The sequence below is a fragment of the Argiope bruennichi genome, chromosome 9 (genome assembly GCF_947563725.1).
Source record: "Argiope bruennichi chromosome 9, qqArgBrue1.1, whole genome shotgun sequence".
Classification (NCBI taxonomy): domain Eukaryota; kingdom Metazoa; phylum Arthropoda; class Arachnida; order Araneae; family Araneidae; genus Argiope; species Argiope bruennichi.
Genome location: NC_079159.1, coordinates 95,998,068 through 96,019,418, shown reverse-complemented (window position 1 = coordinate 96,019,418; position 21,351 = coordinate 95,998,068). Strand labels below are relative to the sequence as shown.

The window sequence follows — 21,351 nt, the reverse complement described above, 5'->3', positions numbered from 1 at the left end:
TATTTAGCTATACATTTTTTTTTTTTCACTAATTGTGTCTTTTCTTATTTACCACACTGAACAACATGCACTTGCTTCAGACATTATCTGTCTGCAGAAGTTTATCAGGATAAAATATTTAAATTGTGAACTTTCTTTCATAGCTATATGGCCAGGAAGTTTTAATTACGTATTTTGATAATTGCAGTTTATGTTGAAACATAAGCATGGTTTTAGAAAGGAATGCAATTTAGACAAAATCAATATCTTGGCAATATGCTTTCGTAAAATAATATAATATCAGGGGTGATTCATCAGCTTAAAAATTAGCAGTAAAGCTCATTAGCTTAAAAATTAGCTATAAAAAAAATCAAGACTGCAGTTTTAAAAAAAAAAGATATTTTACTCATATAATGCTTAAAATTTATAATTTCAAGTCCATGTAAGTAGCCAAATGATAATTCAACAAGTAAAAGTGTCACAGCCTATCTTCCCATAGAAACTCGCATACTCACCCAATATGCTTGGTAGTATTCGTTCAAACATTAATATCACATATTCATAATAAATGAACTACAATATTCATTTATTATTATTTTTACATATCCCATTTTACATTCACCCATCAGATTTTCGTCTGAATAACTTTGTTAACAATCCGAATAACAACGTTTTCGTCTGAATAACATTTTAGAAAATTACCTGTGTGCGACTTTTCATAATAAATTTTTTTAAAAAAATGAATATTCAATAAAATAGACAAACCAAACTCATAAACATCGAATGAGACGGATGGGGGGGGGGGAGAAAGAACGTGTAACACACCATTAGAAGAAAATTTTTGAAAGGATGTACACCTATTGTACATTGAAACTGAAAGCGCATGCACAAAGGATGTGAATAAAGGGGGGGGGGGAATCAACACATGGAGTGTGCTCTGATTGCAGCTTAAGAGTGCCTCTAAATTCAAATGAAGCCCCCCCCCCTCCAAATTAACCAAACACTTGTCAATCCAATTGGCTTTAATGGATTGCATGACAAATAAACCCGGCCTGTGTTTCCTTTGCTTTTTGATTTATTTCTTGCCTTAGTTTTCCTTTTTTGTTGCTTTTTTCACTCTTGTAAATATTGGACTCTCGAGCAAACAGCGTTGAATTGGAAAAACAAGAACACTGGATTTAAAAAATGTTCAAAGGTGTTACAGCTCTGCCTTCTTACAAACAAGTCACCATATACTACATTTGCCTTGTAATTACCATCCCTCCCCAAAGAAATCAGATTTGAAAGTAATTTTATATATGTGTGCCATTTCTATTTTTGTATGACTGGTGCAATTTACTTTAACATTGTACTTAACATAGAGGTAATTTCACATGGCAATATTTAATTTGTGCAAAGGTTAAAAAAATGAGGACAGAAAATATTTGCATATCCTAAGCCATCTTATCATTTATAAATTAAAGTAAAGGAAATTATCATTTCTAATTTAAAATTATAACTAGTACTGGCCAATACACTTTGATAACAATTGTGGGAATGCAAAAAAAAAAAAAATTTAAATCCTATAACATCTCTAATCATAGGAAGTTTCAAAATCAAACTTATAAATATTTTCAATAAATCTTCTTTCAATTGCTAAAATGTCTTTTAGCCTATCTTTTACCTATTAAAAGGTGACATTCATTTATTGAAATTTAAATCTTGAATAATCAATTCTATCTGGAACAAACTATGCAATTCATTAAAAAGCTAAATGAATACAAGTAAATATATTCCAATTGTAAGACAATTTATTTTAGAAAAGTAACTAAAAATATTATAAAAGCATAAAAACTTACATACATAACAAAATCAAATACTAAACTGTTCATATTTGTAAACAGATCTGCAATTAACTAAATATATAACTAAAAAAATACAATTAACAACTTTTTAAAAAGCTTCAAAAACAATATTTCAAAAATTAAAAAAATTGTGAATTTACACAAGTATGCAATGATTTCCAATGATAATTAAAAAATTATGATATCAATTTTCCAACATTTTATTTATATAATAAATTTTTTTTTAAAGTTGGTTTGTAATTATATAATGAAATACATGTAAATGGAGATTCAACTCTTGACTCATACTTTAATTTCATATTTTATAATGCGATGTACATATTTTTTATTATTATACCTAAAATTGAGTCATTTAATGATTTTAGAGCTAAGTTGTTTTAAATGCATAAAATTTGCATCTTGCATTAACACAGAAATTATACTAATTTCTTATATATTCTTTCATCTTCTCTTCCTAAACATAACTGATGTGTAATCTTTCAGATGTTCAAATTTATCAACTGCATACAAAATTTATCATTTTGATGATTAACTAAATGCTGTTGAAAGATATCAGAAAAATTCTGCTGCAAGCAGTAAAAATGACCATGGAAAATATATTTCAAAAACAGAATTTAAATAAAAAAAATATCAATCAAGACTTTTATAACTAATGATTTAATGGAAGAAAATTAAAATGTATTTTTCATAAAGCCAAAGCCAGATGAGAAAAACACACTGATACATTTCAGTAAAAATCAGTTTTAAATTACAAACATAAAAAAAAAAAAAAAAATCATTTAACAGAATTTTCTTCAATCAGACTTAAATTTCAGGATTACTACTTAAGTCTTTTTTGAGCTTGAAAGATGATCAGCTAAAGACAATTACATAATACACAAATGCTATCGCTCTTTCCATATATTATCAACATGCAAATGCATCAGACAGGAAACAAACACAAAAACATTTTAACTTTTTTTGTATGTTTGTTTCCTGTCTGATGCATTTGCATGTTGATAATATATGGACACAGGTGGAAAGACACCAAGTAACACAGACACAGGTGGAAAAAACACCAAGGTATTTTGATAAATGAAGTATTCCTTAACTAATAAAAAAACTTCGATTATAACTCAAAATTTTATACACAATAATGCCACAAAAAAATTTGCTAAAAAAGTTAAAAGTAACTTTAAAATAATAGCATAATAATAAAAAAAAAATACATTTAAAATGCTGACCAGATGATATCAGATTGTATATAACTTTTTTCAGTCATATACCTCTTGAAAAACTTTTTACACTGACATTTTCATTTTAATAGGAGGATGACATTCATATCCAATAAGTTCAAAGTCTTTAAACTCAAAGTCTTCAATATTTTTTGTGTCTTTTTTTATTATCAACTTTGGAAAAGGCTTTGGTTCTCTTGTCAACTAAAAGAAAGAGATATTATTATAAAATGCTGAATTTCAGAATGTCATTTATTACATCCAGTCAGAATATAGTAAACTGTCACTGTGAATTTCTGAAATAAATAAAATACAGAAATCAACAGGAATAATGAAATTTAAAAGCCATTAGCTCCTTTTTCGCCCATCTTATATATATATATATATATATATATATATATATATATATATATATATATATATATATATATATATATATATATATATATATATATATATATATATATATATATATATATATATATATATATATATAATTAAGAAATAGATAATTATAATCAAAGCTTTGAAAAACTTCATCAATCATTTAAAAAAATTAATAATTGAAAATAAACAATTTACCAGGGAAGTAATACACTGTTAAGATATTTTAAACTCAGATCTATTTTAATCACAAAAAACTTCAGGTCTCTCTCTGTTTTTTTGTTTGTTTTTAATTTCAGAGATGGAATAGAAATATTGATAATGAGAATTTCAATTTACTTAAGTACATTTTTTTATAATGCAAAAAGAAACAATGAAACTGTCATATACGTGCCACATACGACAGGAATTTGTTTTATGGAAGACACAACCAAGAGTGTAAGGTGAGACATCTGATGCAATTCTCATTCATCTAAAGACATCTGATGCAATTCTCATCCCATGGGTACAATGTTGTATAAATCTTCATATTCAGAAAATATGATATATGAGATGTCAGAGCAAAGTTCTCTAAGACCTGCATTGAACTAATTTTTTTATCTTAATGATTTTGTTTTAAGTTTTAAATAATATTACTAACATAATGCATTGTTTTCCCATTTTTTTTTTTTTTTCATCTTATACATTTTTAAAATGCTAAATATGATCATCAAAACTTTTTGTCTTTCATTATAACCAGGGATATTGCATTTTTTCAGGAAGAGGGAGTAAAATTGTTAACTCTTTAGATAAATGTTGCTGACATAAAAAACAAATATCTTCATGATGCCTCCTACCCTGTGATCATTCTTGAACTGTGAGGCATAATATCATTTTAAAATAGCTTTAATATTATTTGTACATTTGAAGATAATATTGAATACAAATTTAATTACAACATTGTATATGATCAAAGAGATTAAAAATGACAGAGATATAAAAAGTTTGAAAATTATCCAATAAAACTAACAATGTAAAAATAATTTAAAAAAAACAAATAAACAAAAATGATAATAAAAATTTTAAAAAATTCTGTTAAGATTTAACTTATTCTTATAAATAATATAAATGGAGTTTTTTTAAAAATAAATTTTGGTCAACGCTTTTTCTGTATGAAATTTTACATGAGATTATTTATTTACATCACACATGTCATGTCTATCACTGACTTTTAAAGAAAAGAACAATAATTAATCCAAATGCTCATAATGCTTTTTTCATAAACACAATTCCAAAGAGAAAATTATTTTATAACTCTGAGGAAATCATTTCATTAAACATTTTTAAAATATACACAACCTAATTAAACAAATTTTTGAATGAGGTACTTAACATTAAGCCAATGAGTATACAAATTATAGGTCTTAATTAATTTTCTTATTTTAGCATTAATTAATTTACTGAATGGCAAGAAATGATACAGATTACCTTTGATCTATTTCATTTAGAGTAAAAATTAACTAAACATTCCAACAGCTAACCTGTCCTAAAATCAAATTTCATATTATCTGCATGAGGGAGGGGGGGATCTTTTTTTTAAGCAAGCAAAATTGATATTAAATTAAAATTCCCTGATCGGAAAAATTTAATATTTAACTAAATAGAATATTATAATGGCCATTAAAGCCTATGCTTCATGAAAAGTAGATCAATAAATACAAATAAATTTAAATATGGCCACTCGAAAAGTGGGTGTTGCAAATTAACTATGGAAATTTTAAAATCTTTGTGAATATTTCGAAAACTATTTGGGGTATGAGCACATTTTTTATAGATTCCTGCATTTTAGCATATTAGTTTTGCTTCCATACAAAACTTTTACTGTATTACAATTCATATTCTTAAGGAGTCAATATATAAAAGATAATTCTGCCTAGCTGTTTGCTAATAAGTAGGCTATCATTGGGAGTCCTAACAAAATCTCCTTGTCTATCATACATATCTGAGCAAGTATTTCTCACAAACAAAGTACATGTATTCAATCAATCATATTTAATAATAGAGGGAAGAAATTTCGCAGTGACATCCAGGTATTTGATACTTGCCATAGTTTTGACGCACAAATGTATGGGGTCGTTTAGTATTGACAGAGTTAAAAAAAGGGTTTTACTTATAGTGGCTTTATGTGAAGACTTCAAATAAAAGCTCTTAGGACTAAACTGGCTTAAACTTCATTAAAAGACATTCCAACACATTAAAGAATATCTTTTTTCATGCTATATATTTAATAGATTTGTATACAGTTTTTTTTTAATATATTAAAATTAATTCTCTAAAATATTATGCTCATCAATGATCAAACAGTTAAACCCCTTTATAAATAAATTGTAAGTGTATTCAAAAATTAAATATTTATGACAATATGAAATTAAGAATCCTGAATTTCATGATAAAAATAATTAAGAAAACAACATACTTGTTCCTGGAGGGGATCAATATGATCTAGATATATATGAGCATCACCAATAGTATGAACCAAATCACCTGGCTTGAGATCAGTCACATGAGCAATCATATGAGTAAGAAGAGCATAGCTAGCTATGTTGAATGGAACACCTAAACCCTGAAGATATAAGATAATATTTTATCTTAATTTTATTATCAAGCACATATTTGAGAATAAAATAGCAAATGCATTTAAAATCTTAATTTAAAGTATTGAAAGAAAACTATATATCTCTGAAAACCAAATATATATTTCAGACTAGCTAGCTTTCATAACCAACTGGTTTGCCACAAATATTGGTGGTACAGTAGACTCCAGATTATCCGCGGGCGGGTTATCCGCGCCTCCCGCATGAAGTTTTTTTTTTGCTTCCAAGCAAAGAGAAAATGCTTCCAAAGCAAGAAGCAAACACAAATGACTGATCAAAAAGGTGTAGTTTTACAGTTATGCTTATAAAAATTTACATAATACATTATAGTATTAAAACAGTACATATGTATTAATTTTTGTGTATCCTTGACGTCTCTTGTAAGCACAAAGCACTTTTCTAAACTAAAATATTAAGCGTTAGTTAAAGATTTTCTGCTCTTTATTTTACGTTTTATTGTACATAAAACGATTTTTCAAAGTTAGAATGACTGTTTTCTCTTTTGCTATACCCGTTTTTAGCTTTTTTCGGATTATCCGCACGGCCGCGCCACCCAAATCCGCGGATAATCGGGAGTGTACTGTATTTGATTTCCAAAATTCCCTCAACAAAATAGTTTAAAACTTTAAATTGTGTAAATGAACCTTCTTAGTGGAATCAAGCTATATGACATCATAAACACATTTAAAATTCATTTATTGTGACAAACGTAATATTTGCAAATATTGCTTTTATTTATTCAACAAAGCTTCATTTAAACTAAATATCTCACTTTTTGTTTTATTTTAGAGAATTATCCTCTCCCCTTTAAAAAAAAAAATCTTTAGATAAAACACACAATACACAAAAATTAGCATGATTGCATTTATAATATATAAATAATTTTAATTTAAAAAAGCGCATTGATTTTCAAAAACAAAATTCCACACTTTATTATTTCCTAAATGATTAGAGCAATAAAATGATTTCAAAATATAATTAATTAAAATTCTCTGTAATGACAACTTTATAAAGTATATTGCATCAGATCATTCAAGAATAAGTCAATTATTTAATTGGGCTTTAACTCTCAAAAGAAGAAGGGGGACAGCATAAAAAAAATTCTATTGTTCATGATGCAATCATTTTTGAGAACTTATAATTAAGATGTTTCTCCGCCTGAATTACTTTCCAAAAAAGCTATTGCACATGATATAGATCTCCGTGTGTCTATATGTCTACTTTAATTCAATCTACAAAAAAAATGTTCAACTCAAATTATCTATCATTAAAAGTTTTCTCTATGTTTTCTAACCTCTTAAAAAATTCTTAACTAGACTTACTTTCTCTATATACTACTTGCTACAAATAAATGTTTTTTTTCAGAAATAATTTTTAAAAAAATTTACCTCTCTTAATCATGTTTGCTTTAAAATTTCTATCTTAATTTATTAAAATTCTAATGAGCAGATACAAAAAAGTAAAATTTTGTAAGATCTATATTTGTAGCTGATCACTAGAATAACATGTGAAAAATTCCACATTGAATTTTAATTTTACAGAAACTAGATGTTAACCCTTTCGTCGACAGGAGGCCTCTGTCCTAGACGCAGGCATGGGACGGAGCATACACGAAAGGAATCATCCCACAACCTAACTTTGAAAAAAAATCACAAAAAAATAAAGTTTAAATTCTTATGTCATCATTTTTTTCTACCTTTTTAGCTTATTAGTTCAATTATAATATAAGCACATTCTTCCTCTGACAATTTTTTTTTTTTTTTTTTTGCCATAATAAACCGAAACGAAGGTTTTCTATAATAAAAAGAGAAGTGCAAGAGATGTATCAAAAAGATATTTAAAATATAACAGAACAGACAATAAAACCTGAAAAGATTACAGTTACACTGCAATAGCAAAAACAAGAAAAGAAGAAACACAAATGATCTATCAAGTGGAAAATTACACAAGCCAGCAGTGTTTATTTATATTATTTTTACTCTTCTCCCCCGCAAAAGCTGATAAGTAAAATGTAAAATATCAAAGTGAGGTTGAATATGAGCAAACTGAAGGTCAGGATACCAAAACTACATTTATTACAAAAGTAACGGACACAGTGAGCCATCTAATGACAATTAAAAATTATTCCAGTTTAAAATGCACATATGCATCAGCAACCCATGAGTTCGATTTCCAGAAATGCACAGGTGGTAGCCCGGCTGTAGGAGACACCCATTGGTGACACATATAGGACATGTCCGCCACAAAAAGACTAAAAGGTTTTTTTAGTAAATACAACTAAAATGAAATATTTCTCACATTCTCTAACATAAATATCTCTCGCAAACAGTTTTTTAAATTATGTCTTCAAGTTTTAATTTTCATTAATTTTAATAAGATTATCTATATTCTTAAATGGCCTAGAAATGAAGTAATAATAAAATACTTTGAGATCTCTGGCTGCTTTAACTCAAATTATCCTTATTACAATTTGACATCGGAAATGAAAAAAAGAAAATGATGTATATTATACATATATAAATCGATAATTATCATGAATAAAATATAAAATTTTCACATTTGTTAATCCAGGAATAAGTAAGGTAAAATGTCCATTTCACTACATTATATATTCTTTTAATGTATTTGATAGAATGAAAATATTTCCATTAATCAGCATTATTGTTCACAACCCAATCTCAAACATGAAGCTTACATATAAGTTTCCAAAACATAGAAATTAGTATTCTTTTTAATAATTAAAATTGTAAATCTACTTCAGTAATACATTTTTACACATAGTGATAAATAATATTAAAATATATTGCTCATAAAAATAACTCTTTTGATAACTAAATTTAGAATAAAAATTGATTTTTTTTTTTCTTTCATTCCATCTACTGATTTTTAAATCATGTCATTTATTTTTTTTTATCTAGGGGAGAGAAATTTTTCAAATCAATTTCAGCAAATATTAATCAGAATATTAATGAAAATTTTAATCAGATAAAAACTATAAATCATTCATGTAAATTAAACTAGGATAAAAAAATAATAGAGTAAGAAGATTTTTAAAAAAAGTTTAGTTAGTTAGAAATATAAGTATTATTTTAGATGAATCTTGTAAATATGAACTTTGATCAGACTATGAAGATGGCATTTAATTCTACACACTTTCTCTGAACTTCCATGCCCTACCAGCAAGAGAATGTTTAACCCTCAGCAGATTAACATACACATGACTTGAAATACATTGAAAAATTGGTGGAATCTAATTTCGAATCGGTGCAAAAAGGAAAGTAATAAGAGCAACAAATATTTTCTTTAAAAAATCTATATTTTCATTAGAAACAAAAATTACAACTAAAAAATTAATTAGAAAATAAAAAATAAATATATTAATTACCATATCAGCAGATCTCTGATAAAGTTGACAAGATAGTTCACCATTACTAACATAAAATTGGGCTAAACAGTGACAAGGTGGAAGAGCCATTTTTGGCAAATCTGGAATTTAAAATGAATATACACAAAGTTACAAACTTATAGCTTATAATTATAAATAATAAAATAACTAGAAAAAATTTTAATTGTTCGCTCAAAATTTAAAGAAAAAGATGCTGTAAGAATTAAAATGGAATTTATATATTAAAATAAATAAAATTATAAATTTTAACCAGCAAAATAACAGATTTAGAAACTTTCTTCTCGCATGTTAGAATTGTGACAACATAACATTTGTAGATAAAATTGGTGATGCACCTCCTTTTTTAATTTAATATACAGTAGGCTTTCTGTGCTCTGAATAGATATCATATCAGATGACTGCCAGATTGATAAAAACATTTCCTAGTAATTCCATAGAAGAAAAAAAAACATTTTAATTTCAAAAGCTGTGTTTAATGCATAAAAAATTACTATGTAAAAGTATATAGAAAATTATACTATATAAAGTAAATATAATAAAATATAATTCAAAATCTTAATGTTAAAATCACAGAAAAATTAATGAAATATGCAGTAGTGACTTGTTTTCATTTCAATACTTCTAACAAGAACAATAAGAGGCAGTTGGATTACTGAAAATCTATTATTTACTAAATATTATCTGATTAAAAAATAATGGAAAGAGAAATAAAACAATTACCAGGGGGATTCCAAGCTGATATTATCATTCTCCGGTCATATGGTTTTTCCTTAATAAGTTTTATTACATTTTGTAACTGATCAACTCCTTCACCCGTATAATCCTTGCTCATGTCAGTGTATTTTGCACCAAAATGTCGCCACTGAAATCCATATACTGGACCAAGATCTCCTACATTTTATAAGAAAAGCATTAAAGCAAATCAAAAAGTAAGTTTTAAAAATATAACAAGGAAACACAAACTTCTAGTATGAAACACTGTTGCATGAAATGTTCTACGATTGATTTGTGCACCATGATTTCATCAAATATAGCATTCTATACATAACAAGTTTTTCATAATTTACAGAAGAATAATTATTGACTAATAATTAGCAAAATAATACTAAAAAAAAATTCTTTAAAATTTTCCAAAAAAAAAAAAAATACCATTAAATGCTCACATTTATTAAGCAAACAGAAGAAAGATTTGATAATGGTTGAATGAAATAGTAAAATAAAAATTGGTTCATTATAAAAATAGAAATTATTGTTACATATTATACTGATTAATATGTTTAAAATTAATCAACATAATTTTTGACATTTTACATTAAAGAAAGAAATAGCATAGAAATTAAATCAACATCACTAAAGTTATTGAGGTAAAATGTTAAATGCCCTATAGGGTATTTTGAATGAACTTTGCATCACTGTTAACTTATAGAAGATATGACATCCTACAAACATTAGGTTAAAAATCATATAGATAGTGGCTTTTCATTTATTCTTCAAATATTAGATGTGAAATTTCACTATACATATTAATGAGTTTTATAACCATAGGTAAAGCTTAATGAAAAAAAATTTTTAAAACAGGCTGTTCTTAAAAATTCTCATGGGAATTTTTGCTCCATTAGAAAAAATATTTTGTAGTCTGGAACTGAATTTATGCTACAATATTCAAAGAAAGTTTATATTTTTTTTAATCAATCTTTAAATAATATATTTGCCTTAAAATAAAATTTGAGATATTACCATGAGTGCATTTCTCATATTTAGTCATTCCAAATTATTATTAAAAAAAAATTTAAATACCCAAGTCACAGTTATTACTGTAATTCGCCATAAATACAACAGCAGCAAAATTGTGCTCAAAATCATCCAAAATAGCAATTTAAATGCTGTGAAATGCATAACTTCACTGTAAACTTCAGAATCTAAGATCGCTGTATTTAACTATCAATTCATATTTAAATGCAGTTAAGTATTCCCTCTTAATCTCATATCAATTATATATCAATTAATTCTAAGACCAATGTTTAGAAATCTAAACATTTTAAGGGCTTAATACATAGCTGAAATTTTATAGAGAAATAGCTTTTGTTCATCAAAACAGACTTTAGAACATTGAAATGCATGAAGGCAGCTTTCACGACAGTTTCATGAGGAAAAGATCACCCAACTCATGCTTATCAAAAATTAATTCAACCGTTTTCAAACTGGATCATAAATGCTTCTGGAGGGAAAATCTGGAATGACATTCTTTAAATTTTATATTTCTTCTGGATGCCGAACAATACAAGGATCTTTGGAAAAATATCATAGCAATCAGGCAATTTCTTAAAACAAATATTGATATAAAATAAAATACAATATTAAAAGATTTCAATAATTCAAATATTTTTTTAAGATGCTTTTTCCAACAAATATCTTTATATTGATTTTTTTATACATTCATAATAATTTTTCTTTAAATCAAGCATTATCTACAAGTAAAATGTTTTCTTTTTCCTCTATACCATAAGAATTTATCGTGATATTGCTAAGAACAATACCAGTTTATAATTGTTTTTCATAAAATCCTCTGTAGAAACCACCAGTAATTTTTTATGCTTTATTATTAAAGTAATCTCTAAGACATGCTTCTCTTAATTACAAAATAATTATTGAATGAAACAAATATGTATAGAAAGCAATACAGTACAAAACAAGATACTAAATTGTACACTAAAACATCTAAAATAGTACCAATTTCTTATATTTAAATTTTCTATTACAAACAACAATATATATATATATATATATATATATATATATATATATATATATATATAATTGGGATGCATACAAATTTAAAATGCTCTATCAAAAATACAGCCCTATTATTCTGAACATGCAAAATATATATAATTCAATCATCAAAACAATTCATTCATTATACAACATTAAGATGGTTACAATTAACTTGCGATGCAATTTGCCAATAACCACAAAAACAAGTGGAAAAAATGCAAACAAATAAATATCTAAAAGCAATTATAAATTACAATAGAAAATCTTATTTTTGGGTTGTCAGATTCTAAAATTGCTATTTTTGTACTCATGGTATAGTATAAAAAGTCTTCACCTCACCTCAAAGAAAATTCCTCTGAATGCTAAGTTTTTTTTTTTAATTAATTTCTATTCGTTAAGAAATAATTCCTTTCTACTGAGAGCAAACATGTACCTGTATTGTCACTCTTCAAGCCAGATACCAGATTCATAACTTTTAAATTTTGCAAGCAGAAAGCCTTTTTGAAAATTTTAATTAAAATTTAAGAAAAATTTCTTGTTAATAAATCCTGAAAATATTTTCTTACAAAAAAATGGATGATTTTTTTTGTCACTAAGTTAAAATTCAAAAAATTATCTTTTTTTTTATGACAGTAGCTATAATATGACAATTTCTTAATTTTAAAATGTATTTTACACATAACTTATAAAAATATTTTTTATTGTTTCAATGAATTTAACACTAATTTTACAGTGTGTCACATATACCTGCAATGATGATAAGCTGGTAACAGTAAAGAATACTTATTATGAGTAAAAAAAAATTTGTACTTATTAAGTAAATGTGAGGCTTAAAAGTATACAATTTGTTTGTTTAATAAGTAAAATATATATTAAAAATAAGATAATTAAACATGAGAGAATTAAAATAATCAAAAACAATTCAAATTGTTTCTAAATTATCAGCATATGGAAATAGAAGATAGGTAAAAAGAAAAAGAAAGAAAAATGCTTAAATGAATCAAAAATCATTCTAGTTGTCTTATCAAATTTTATAAATTACTTTAATTACTGATTTCTCAGCAAGCATCAACTTTCACTTGGTTAAAAGCAACAAGTGTGGGGAGTTTCATTAAATATACATCTTTTGAAGTTTAGATATATCCGAAATAAAAGCATGGCAAATGGTACGTTTATAATTAATGGGTGTTTTTTTTTTTTTTTTTTTTGTAAATTATCCAAACATTTGTCACAGCAAAATCAAGGGAAAAAAATGGCCAATGATTCAATGAAGACATAATTTAGTATTTTCTGGCCATATGATCTAAAGTATCAACTTCATATTTTGTCAAAATATATAAAACACCAATTTTGTGTCTGCTTTTTGCATTAAATGTAACAGGGTACATAGTGAAAAACTGCTGCAAAAATTAAGTACTTTTAAATATCTTTGCAAAAAATAAATAAATAAAAAACCTTTGTACATATACGTAAACCTGCATATTTTCTAAGCATATGATATTTTCTGTTTTATAATAATGCATAGTTTTTATTGAAATTCCTTTTTAAATGAATTTTAAATGCATATTTTTAAAATTTTACTTTATATATTGATTTATTTGTATTTGCAGTTTGAATTTGATTTTTATATATGTAACAACAAATATGGTTCAATATAGCTGATATGGACAGTGTAAATTTCCTCTTGTAATAACTTTCTATATTTAGAAATTTTAGTTGTGATCTTATAAAACTAAGCATTTTGCAATGGTTACTATCATCATAAGACTGGCAAAAATTTCATGAAATTGGCGACAGTACAATGGCATGTACTAAGTAAATTTCTCAGATCCAAAATTTTTTTTAATAGAAAAGAATAGCAGCATTCAAAAATGATCAGACTATAAATAATTAGTCTTATCATTTGTTATTTCCGAAGTTTAGTAAAGACGTTTTTCAAAAATGTTTTTGCATTCCAAAAATGATTTAAATTTGCTTTTTAACTGATTTATATATATAAATTCTTACTTTAGCTTTCAAAAATGCGAGAAAAATGTGATTATATATTTTATAAAGAAATGAAAATGCTTTAACAACTTATAGTTTCCATAAATAAGGAAACAAATTTGTAAAGTTAAAAAAAGATTCAGTTCTGTAGTTAGAAACACTTTTTTAAAGTATTTTTTTATGCTAGCATGAGATAATACATGCATTATTTCAAAATTTAAGAAAACTCATCAAATGACGAATCTTACTCGATGAACTGCTTCAATTTATTTTGTAAGTATATAAAAGAAAAAGAAAAAAAAACTCTTTCTTTTTTATCATGACTTTAACCCGAGGTAAAATACAGCAATGTGACGATTTCAAGAAGCTATGATATCGTTTTGTACTTCATCATAATAAAAATCATTGTTATAAAATTGTATCCAAAACTAATTTTTCAAAAATTACTAAAACAAAAGAAAAAAATGCATTTATTCAAACAAAATTTTTATCATTGAAAAGCTATTTTTTAAGACTTTAAAAACACATTAAAATAATTTTTTAGTGATGATATGCTTTGCTGTTATGATGAAAAAAGATGAAAATTCTGTCTTTATTCTTTTTAGTTAAAATTTTGAAAAATCCGCATTTAGTCAGCCTCTAATAATGCAAAAATAACTTTCCAAATTTCATGCTCCTAACTTAAATGTGCATTGCTTTGTCAATCTGGACAAATCTTTATGTGTAAAGAGAGATTTCTTTAAGAACAATAAAATATAATTTATAAGAGGTATAAAAGAAAGAAGGTATAAAAGAGGTAAATAATTTTATAAGAGGTGTAAAAAGAAATATAAAGCAATAATTAACTGTGAAAAATAAAAGTTCTGAATATAAAATTGAATAAAATTATTTAATGACCTGCTTGAGAATTTTAATTAAGTTTAAATTAAAGAAAAGAAAACATTTTTTCCATATTATTATAATTTTAACAGCAGTAAAATAATGCGACTGAAGCAATGAATCAAAGAAGCAATGTATTGTTTTGAGCTTCATTATAATAAAAATCACTAATATAAATTTTGTCCAAAGCTTATTTTTCAAAAATTACTAAAACTGAAGAGGTAAAAAGCATTCATTCAAATAAAAACTGGCATAATAGAACTATTCTTTAAAAAAATAATAAAAAAATTAAATGATACAAAAGTAATTTTTGTGCGATGATGCTCTGATGTTACGGTAACAAAGCTTTAAAATTCTGTTTCTATTTTTTGTAAATTCTTCTTCTAAAATTTTGAAATATCCATTCTTAGTGGGCCTCTAATACTCAAAAAATAACTTTCCAATTTGCATGTTCTTAATTTCAATGGTTTATGTTGCACCTCGTGGGGGGGGGGATTCTATAAAAAGATGACAAAGAAAAAGGAAAAATCTTTATAAAATTACAGTGTCTAATCCATAAAGAATAAAAGTTTTGGAAAACTTTTTTTTTATTTTGTTAAAAAATTTTAAATACCAGAACTAGCAGTTTTTTTCCCCTCCTAGGTAAAAATAAAATGTGGCAAAATTAGTCCAATGAATAATAATTTTCAAATGGATGGGACCATTTCAAAAGCACACTGCGAAAGAAATCAGAATCAAGGGAAACTTATGGCTTCAAGTGAAAAATCTCATCATATTAGATTATCGACTAACATAATTACACAACACAAATAATTAAATTTCAATATAGTATATTAAAATCAATCTACGCCATTCAAGGGATATCTTCAAAACAACATATTAAAGAGAATGATGATCGAATGTGTTATGTACTAAAGAGGCTTTACTGCAAATGTTTTTATAGCAGCTTCTAACATGTTCAATGTATCACTTTGGAGCACCAAATTCATCCTGCCATATTTTTATTTTCCATTGATCAGACCAATCTACATATTCCTCTGTAACAACACATAAAAGATACATTGGCATAACTTAAATAAATCCTTTAACATCTCAAATATTAAAAATGTGTTTAGTGTTTGAGAAATGTTTTTTTAAAAAAAATTTCCAATGTTTTTCGAGCTTCAACAAGTTTGGCATAGTATATATTTTGTACTGCCCATTCCGGATAACTATTCCAGTATTTCAATAAACGAAAATGCACTTAGTTGAAAAAAGAGGATGTGGGAAAAAAAGTCTCATGAGGGTTAATTTAATATGTGTTTGCACCCCTGGATCTATTCTTTGTACAAATTCTTCCTTTTTCTTGGTACATCTGATAAACAAGCCTTTACGACTAGCTTTTCAAATTCTTGTATTCAACGTGCGGGGAAACAAAATGAATAAAATGCTGTCTTTGCACTTCTCGAGGAAATTAAGCACTTTTAAGGTGCTTAAAAATGGTTTTCAAATTTAAATACTTTCCATGACGCTATGCACCCTGCGTAATTTCAAATGTCGAGTATAAGCTATTCAGGAGCAGAACATGATAAGATGTAAGCTGTATATTGTTCTAAAAAGTTTTACTAATATAGACTTTACCTCTTATTTTTTAATGATTCAGACAATTCTCGTTTTGAATGAATTACTGTGTCAACACAATTTCTCATTGTTCTACAGTTCTAACAACTACAGTTCTCATTTGTTTTTCAACGAAGTAAAGGAATTATCAGATGTTAAGTTTCTTTAAGTGTTATAGTAAGATAATAAACTACTTAAATATAATTTAATGCAAATCTAAATTTTTAAAGTTATGATAAAATTGAAACTCATCCACCAAAATGCTCAGTCTTACCAGTGTTAACATTAAGTTTTTAAAATGCTGCATTCTTCCAAAATAGGATATTTGTTTCCGATTTTGTAAGAAATATATATTTAATTTACAACGAAAATAATTTGCTACAGATTGCTTCAATTAAATTCATGCTTTACAGTTGTATCAAACAATAAGGTGTAATTTTTTAAAATGCATCCCATATTAATTTTTTAACAATTAATATGGGCTAAGTCAACAACAGGGTAGACAACCTGATCATTATAGATGGCTAGTTGCAATATATTCATGCAACAAGTGAATTAAATAATGCTTATTTAATAAACTACATGTCATAAATACTAAAAAATTCATTTTAAATCATTATCTTATACATGTTATGAACAGAAGGCAGCCTTTAAAAGCCTGAATAATAGAATCAATTATTGAGAATTGTATATGGCAATAAAGCGAATTTCAGGAATTGATGCAAAGTTTCAGGAATTGTAGTTAATCCCAGGAGAACTAAGTTGAAAGCATAGGAAATTATGCAATTTTTAAGTACCAAAAGAAAGGAAAATTGCACATTTATGTATAGATAATAAAAATCAGTATGTTTTTTGTTTTGTTTTTTAAATATGTTTAGAAGTTTAATACACAAAAATCAGAATTGAACTAATTTCAGGTTTAAAAAAAATTGAATTTTACTCAATGTCAATTTTTTTTCTTATATTCTGCTGTCTTAATCATAAATCTACAAAACAAGACAATAAATATGATTAGGAAATTAATAAAAAAAGAATATATTTCTTAGAATAATTTTAGTTACAATATATATTCTAAGGGGAAATGTAGGTTGCAAAGTAAATAATATTTCATCCAATGATGTACTTTGAAAAATAAAAAAAATATTTTTATAATAATAATAATAAAAATTTACAGATTATATAGGCAGTATCCCATAATAATACTCTTATTTAAAAAATTTATTTGAATTTTTTTCAAAAATGTGATCTTGTAGACTGCATTACCAAATTAAGATTTAACAAATAAAAATACTTTGTTAAGGTCAAATTATGAATAAAAGATTTAATAACAATTAAATATAATGATATTCCTAGAAAATCAGATCACCAAAATAGTTACTAAAGATTGTAAAAAATGGTCACAGAAAATTAATAAAAAAAAGAAAGAAAACATGATTAGCATATACCTTCTTCAGGATAAGACAAGTTGATGGATGCCATATATTCTTTAGAACTGTTTCCATCCCATATATGGACATTTTTTTCTTTCAGAACATTAGCATTGGTACTGCCAGAAATAAACCAAAGTAGTTCTTCACAGATACCTCGCCAAAAAACTTTTTTTGTAGTTATTAAAGGGAAGGTTCCTGTTCAAAAGATAAAGCATGTCTTAAATCACAAAAAACTTCTCTTTTAAAAACTTTCAATTGTAAAATTATCAATTTTAAAAAATAATGCAATTTTTAAATTTCATATATAATGAAATATTAAAAAAAAATAACAATATGTTTTAAAAAGCATTTTTCCCACAACAATTTAGAATTAAAATTAGAGATTTCTATAGGATAATTATTATGAAATTATCAATAATATTTCAAATATAATAAAACTTTTTCGAACCATCTCTCAAATTATATCGAGCTTGAGTTCCAAAATATGATTTCGTTCCTGTACCAGTGCGATCTTTCTTAACGTGGCCACGCTCTAAAATCAAACGAATTTGATCCAAATATTGATATTCATCATGCCTGCAAAAAAGAAAAATGTTAGAGTAATAAGTTTTTCCATATCCAACCATAACAAACAATGTTATATTTTTATGAAATGTATTACCTTGTATACCCGTTCACAATTGAACCATTCATTTTTTTTTTTTTTTGAAAAACTATAACTAGTTTAATTAAGCCAAAACAATGAACAAAGCAAATCAGATAACCGCGCTTTATGCTGAAGTAAAAGTAGAAGTAGAATATTTCAGTATAAGCAAACTTCCTAATAATATTTAAATTGAAAACTTAAATTCGAGATGGTAATTTTATTACTAGGAAAAGAGAAAAAAACCTAAGAAACTATCTTTAATCTTTTTTAAATCGTTTTAGATTAGATGGAAGAAAGATCAGTCTTAGTGATGAAGCCAGCATCCTGAATTAATAATCCCGAGTGCCGCAAAACAAAACTTCGAAGTCTAGTACTTTATCTAACTGTAATGGGCGCAAAATAAAAGCGTAAATATTAACAGTTCTAATCGTGTTATACTTTATTGTTTGTCAGTGACAGCTACTCATTCAAAGAATAATAATGCCTGTTAAGATTTATGTTGGAAATTATCCTAGCAGCTTTAAGCAAGACGATGTTTTAAATCTTTTTCAAGATTATGAAGGTATTGAACTAGTAGGTTTCTTTAAAAATAAAAAGAAATGTTATTCATTTCTGCATTGTATTGACGAGCATCAACTAGTAGAAATCGTAACAAATTTAAATGCTATTGATGTGTGTGGACGCAATTTGATTGTTCGTGCAGCTGATGAAAATTTTCAGAAACAAATTGAGGAATCCATTCTGAAATATGATGTTGGTAATTATCATCCGAAAGATACTAGTGGCTTGAACAGTTCAACATCTATGTATGAAAATACTGGAAACGATGCGTATTCAAAAGCTAGATCTTCGAAACAATCCTTATCATCACAAATGACAACTTCTGATTCTAAAAATACTTACTCTAAAAATTATCAGATGGGTGCTAGTGCTTTTCATTCAAATGTGCCAATTATTTACGATAATGATAAAAGAATTGCTAAACAAAATAAAAGCACCTCTAATAGTTATGAAAACCATAATTATTTTTCACAAATTTCTGAATCTGATTATTCTTCCCAGCAAAATAATCGTTCTGTTGAAAATTCTTTTGGTGGCTGTAGAGCAAAAGGTGCTGGCAGTTATCAAAATTTAAGTGAATCTGAAAGAAAAAAACCGGATCTAAACATCAATCCTCAAGAAGCTTTTTCAAAATCCAAAACTGATACATCTGTTCATTATAAAACAATTGGTGAGAGGTTTGAATCTTACAAGACAGATTCAGCACGTAACAGGCAAAGTCCATTAAATGCTAGTCATCAAACTAGCAATTTCAGGGAGGGGTATCATGCACGCAATAGAAATACCGATGAATATTCTTTAGATGCAGTCCAAATTGGTTCTTATCAGACAGATTCGATGTATAACAGAGAAAATTCATCAGTTGCTGGCTATCAAACTACCAACTTAAGAGAGCAGTATGAAAATTATGATAAAAATATAAGTGACTGTTCTTTAGAAACAGTCAATAGCAAATCAAGTTCTCAACAATATGAGAACTTAAGCTACATATCTGTGATGAATTTTCCTCTGTACTTGCCTACAAGAAATTTATATGAACTCTTTTCTGATTTTAACCCTCTTAAAGTCCTGATTGTTTGCAATAAACCCAGAGTGGATAAAGCTCCAACAGAAGCAATAATTTGTTTTGAAAATGATAAAGATGCTACCAATGCTATTTTAACTTTGGATAATACTGTGTATCGAGGAAGAGTGCTGTTAGTCACTGATGCTGTTGATATGTCATTAGTATCAGAGTTACTAAGTATTATATGAAAAAGATGTGAAAGAAGTGTAGACTCACTTTCTGAAAAGATTTTACAACAACAAAAAATCTTCTTTTTTTTTTCTTTTCTTTTTTTTTAATTGTAAGAATGTATTAATTTGTAAACCTGAATAATTTACATTTCAAATGTGATTTCGTAATGAAAAATTGAATTGGATTTCTGAAGCCATATTTTCTTAAGGAATTTTTTGCTTATAGATTTCTATAGGGTACTTGTGTGTATACTTGTCCTTGTACACATATAAAGATGGAAATAAAATATTTCTGTTATTTATAGAAAAATATTGGCTAAGAAATCAAATATGTTTGTTTCAAACCTAGATAATAAATAAATTTTGATTAAATATGTATGTGTGTGTAAAAATGAAGTAAAGGGTATCCTAAGTTTGATTTTGTGGTATTCGTGAATTTTGATTATTGTTAACTCAGCAAAAGCTAAGAACAATGATTGTGGAGCATATGCCAGAGAACACACCTTCCTTCCTATCCTAAGTTTGATGTTCTTAAGATATATGAAAAGTCTGTTAAGAAATTCAGTGTTCTTATAATAAAGATTTGTTTTCCAAGATAAACATTGTTAATTCTATCATAGTTTTGTTATATTAGTTTGGTGTTATCCATAATAAGAAATTTCATATTATATACAACCTGAACAGTGTCATCTTAAGAAGATAAGATTGTTTCTGTGGCATTTTCTTCTAACCAGCTTTAAAATGTAGTGAGCTAATCAATTTTTGTTTAGAATTTTGAT

At 26.2% G+C, this 21,351-nt stretch overlaps 1 protein-coding gene across 1 annotated transcript; it reads right to left on the bottom strand.

The window, feature by feature from the left end:
* Nucleotides 1-1,858: 1,858 nt before the first annotated feature.
* On the bottom strand, nucleotides 1,859-18,898 carry LOC129983621 (thymidylate synthase-like). The gene is made up of 7 exons (XM_056093157.1): nucleotides 18,791-18,898; nucleotides 18,578-18,705; nucleotides 18,145-18,324; nucleotides 10,181-10,351; nucleotides 9,440-9,540; nucleotides 5,877-6,023; nucleotides 1,859-3,241 (listed from the first exon to the last, which is right to left on the bottom strand). Exons 1-7 carry the CDS (start codon nucleotides 18,820-18,822, stop codon nucleotides 3,104-3,106), a joined length of 897 nt encoding a protein of 298 aa, XP_055949132.1. The 5' UTR covers nucleotides 18,823-18,898; the 3' UTR covers nucleotides 1,859-3,103.
* Between the last annotated feature and the right edge of the window lie 2,453 nt (nucleotides 18,899-21,351).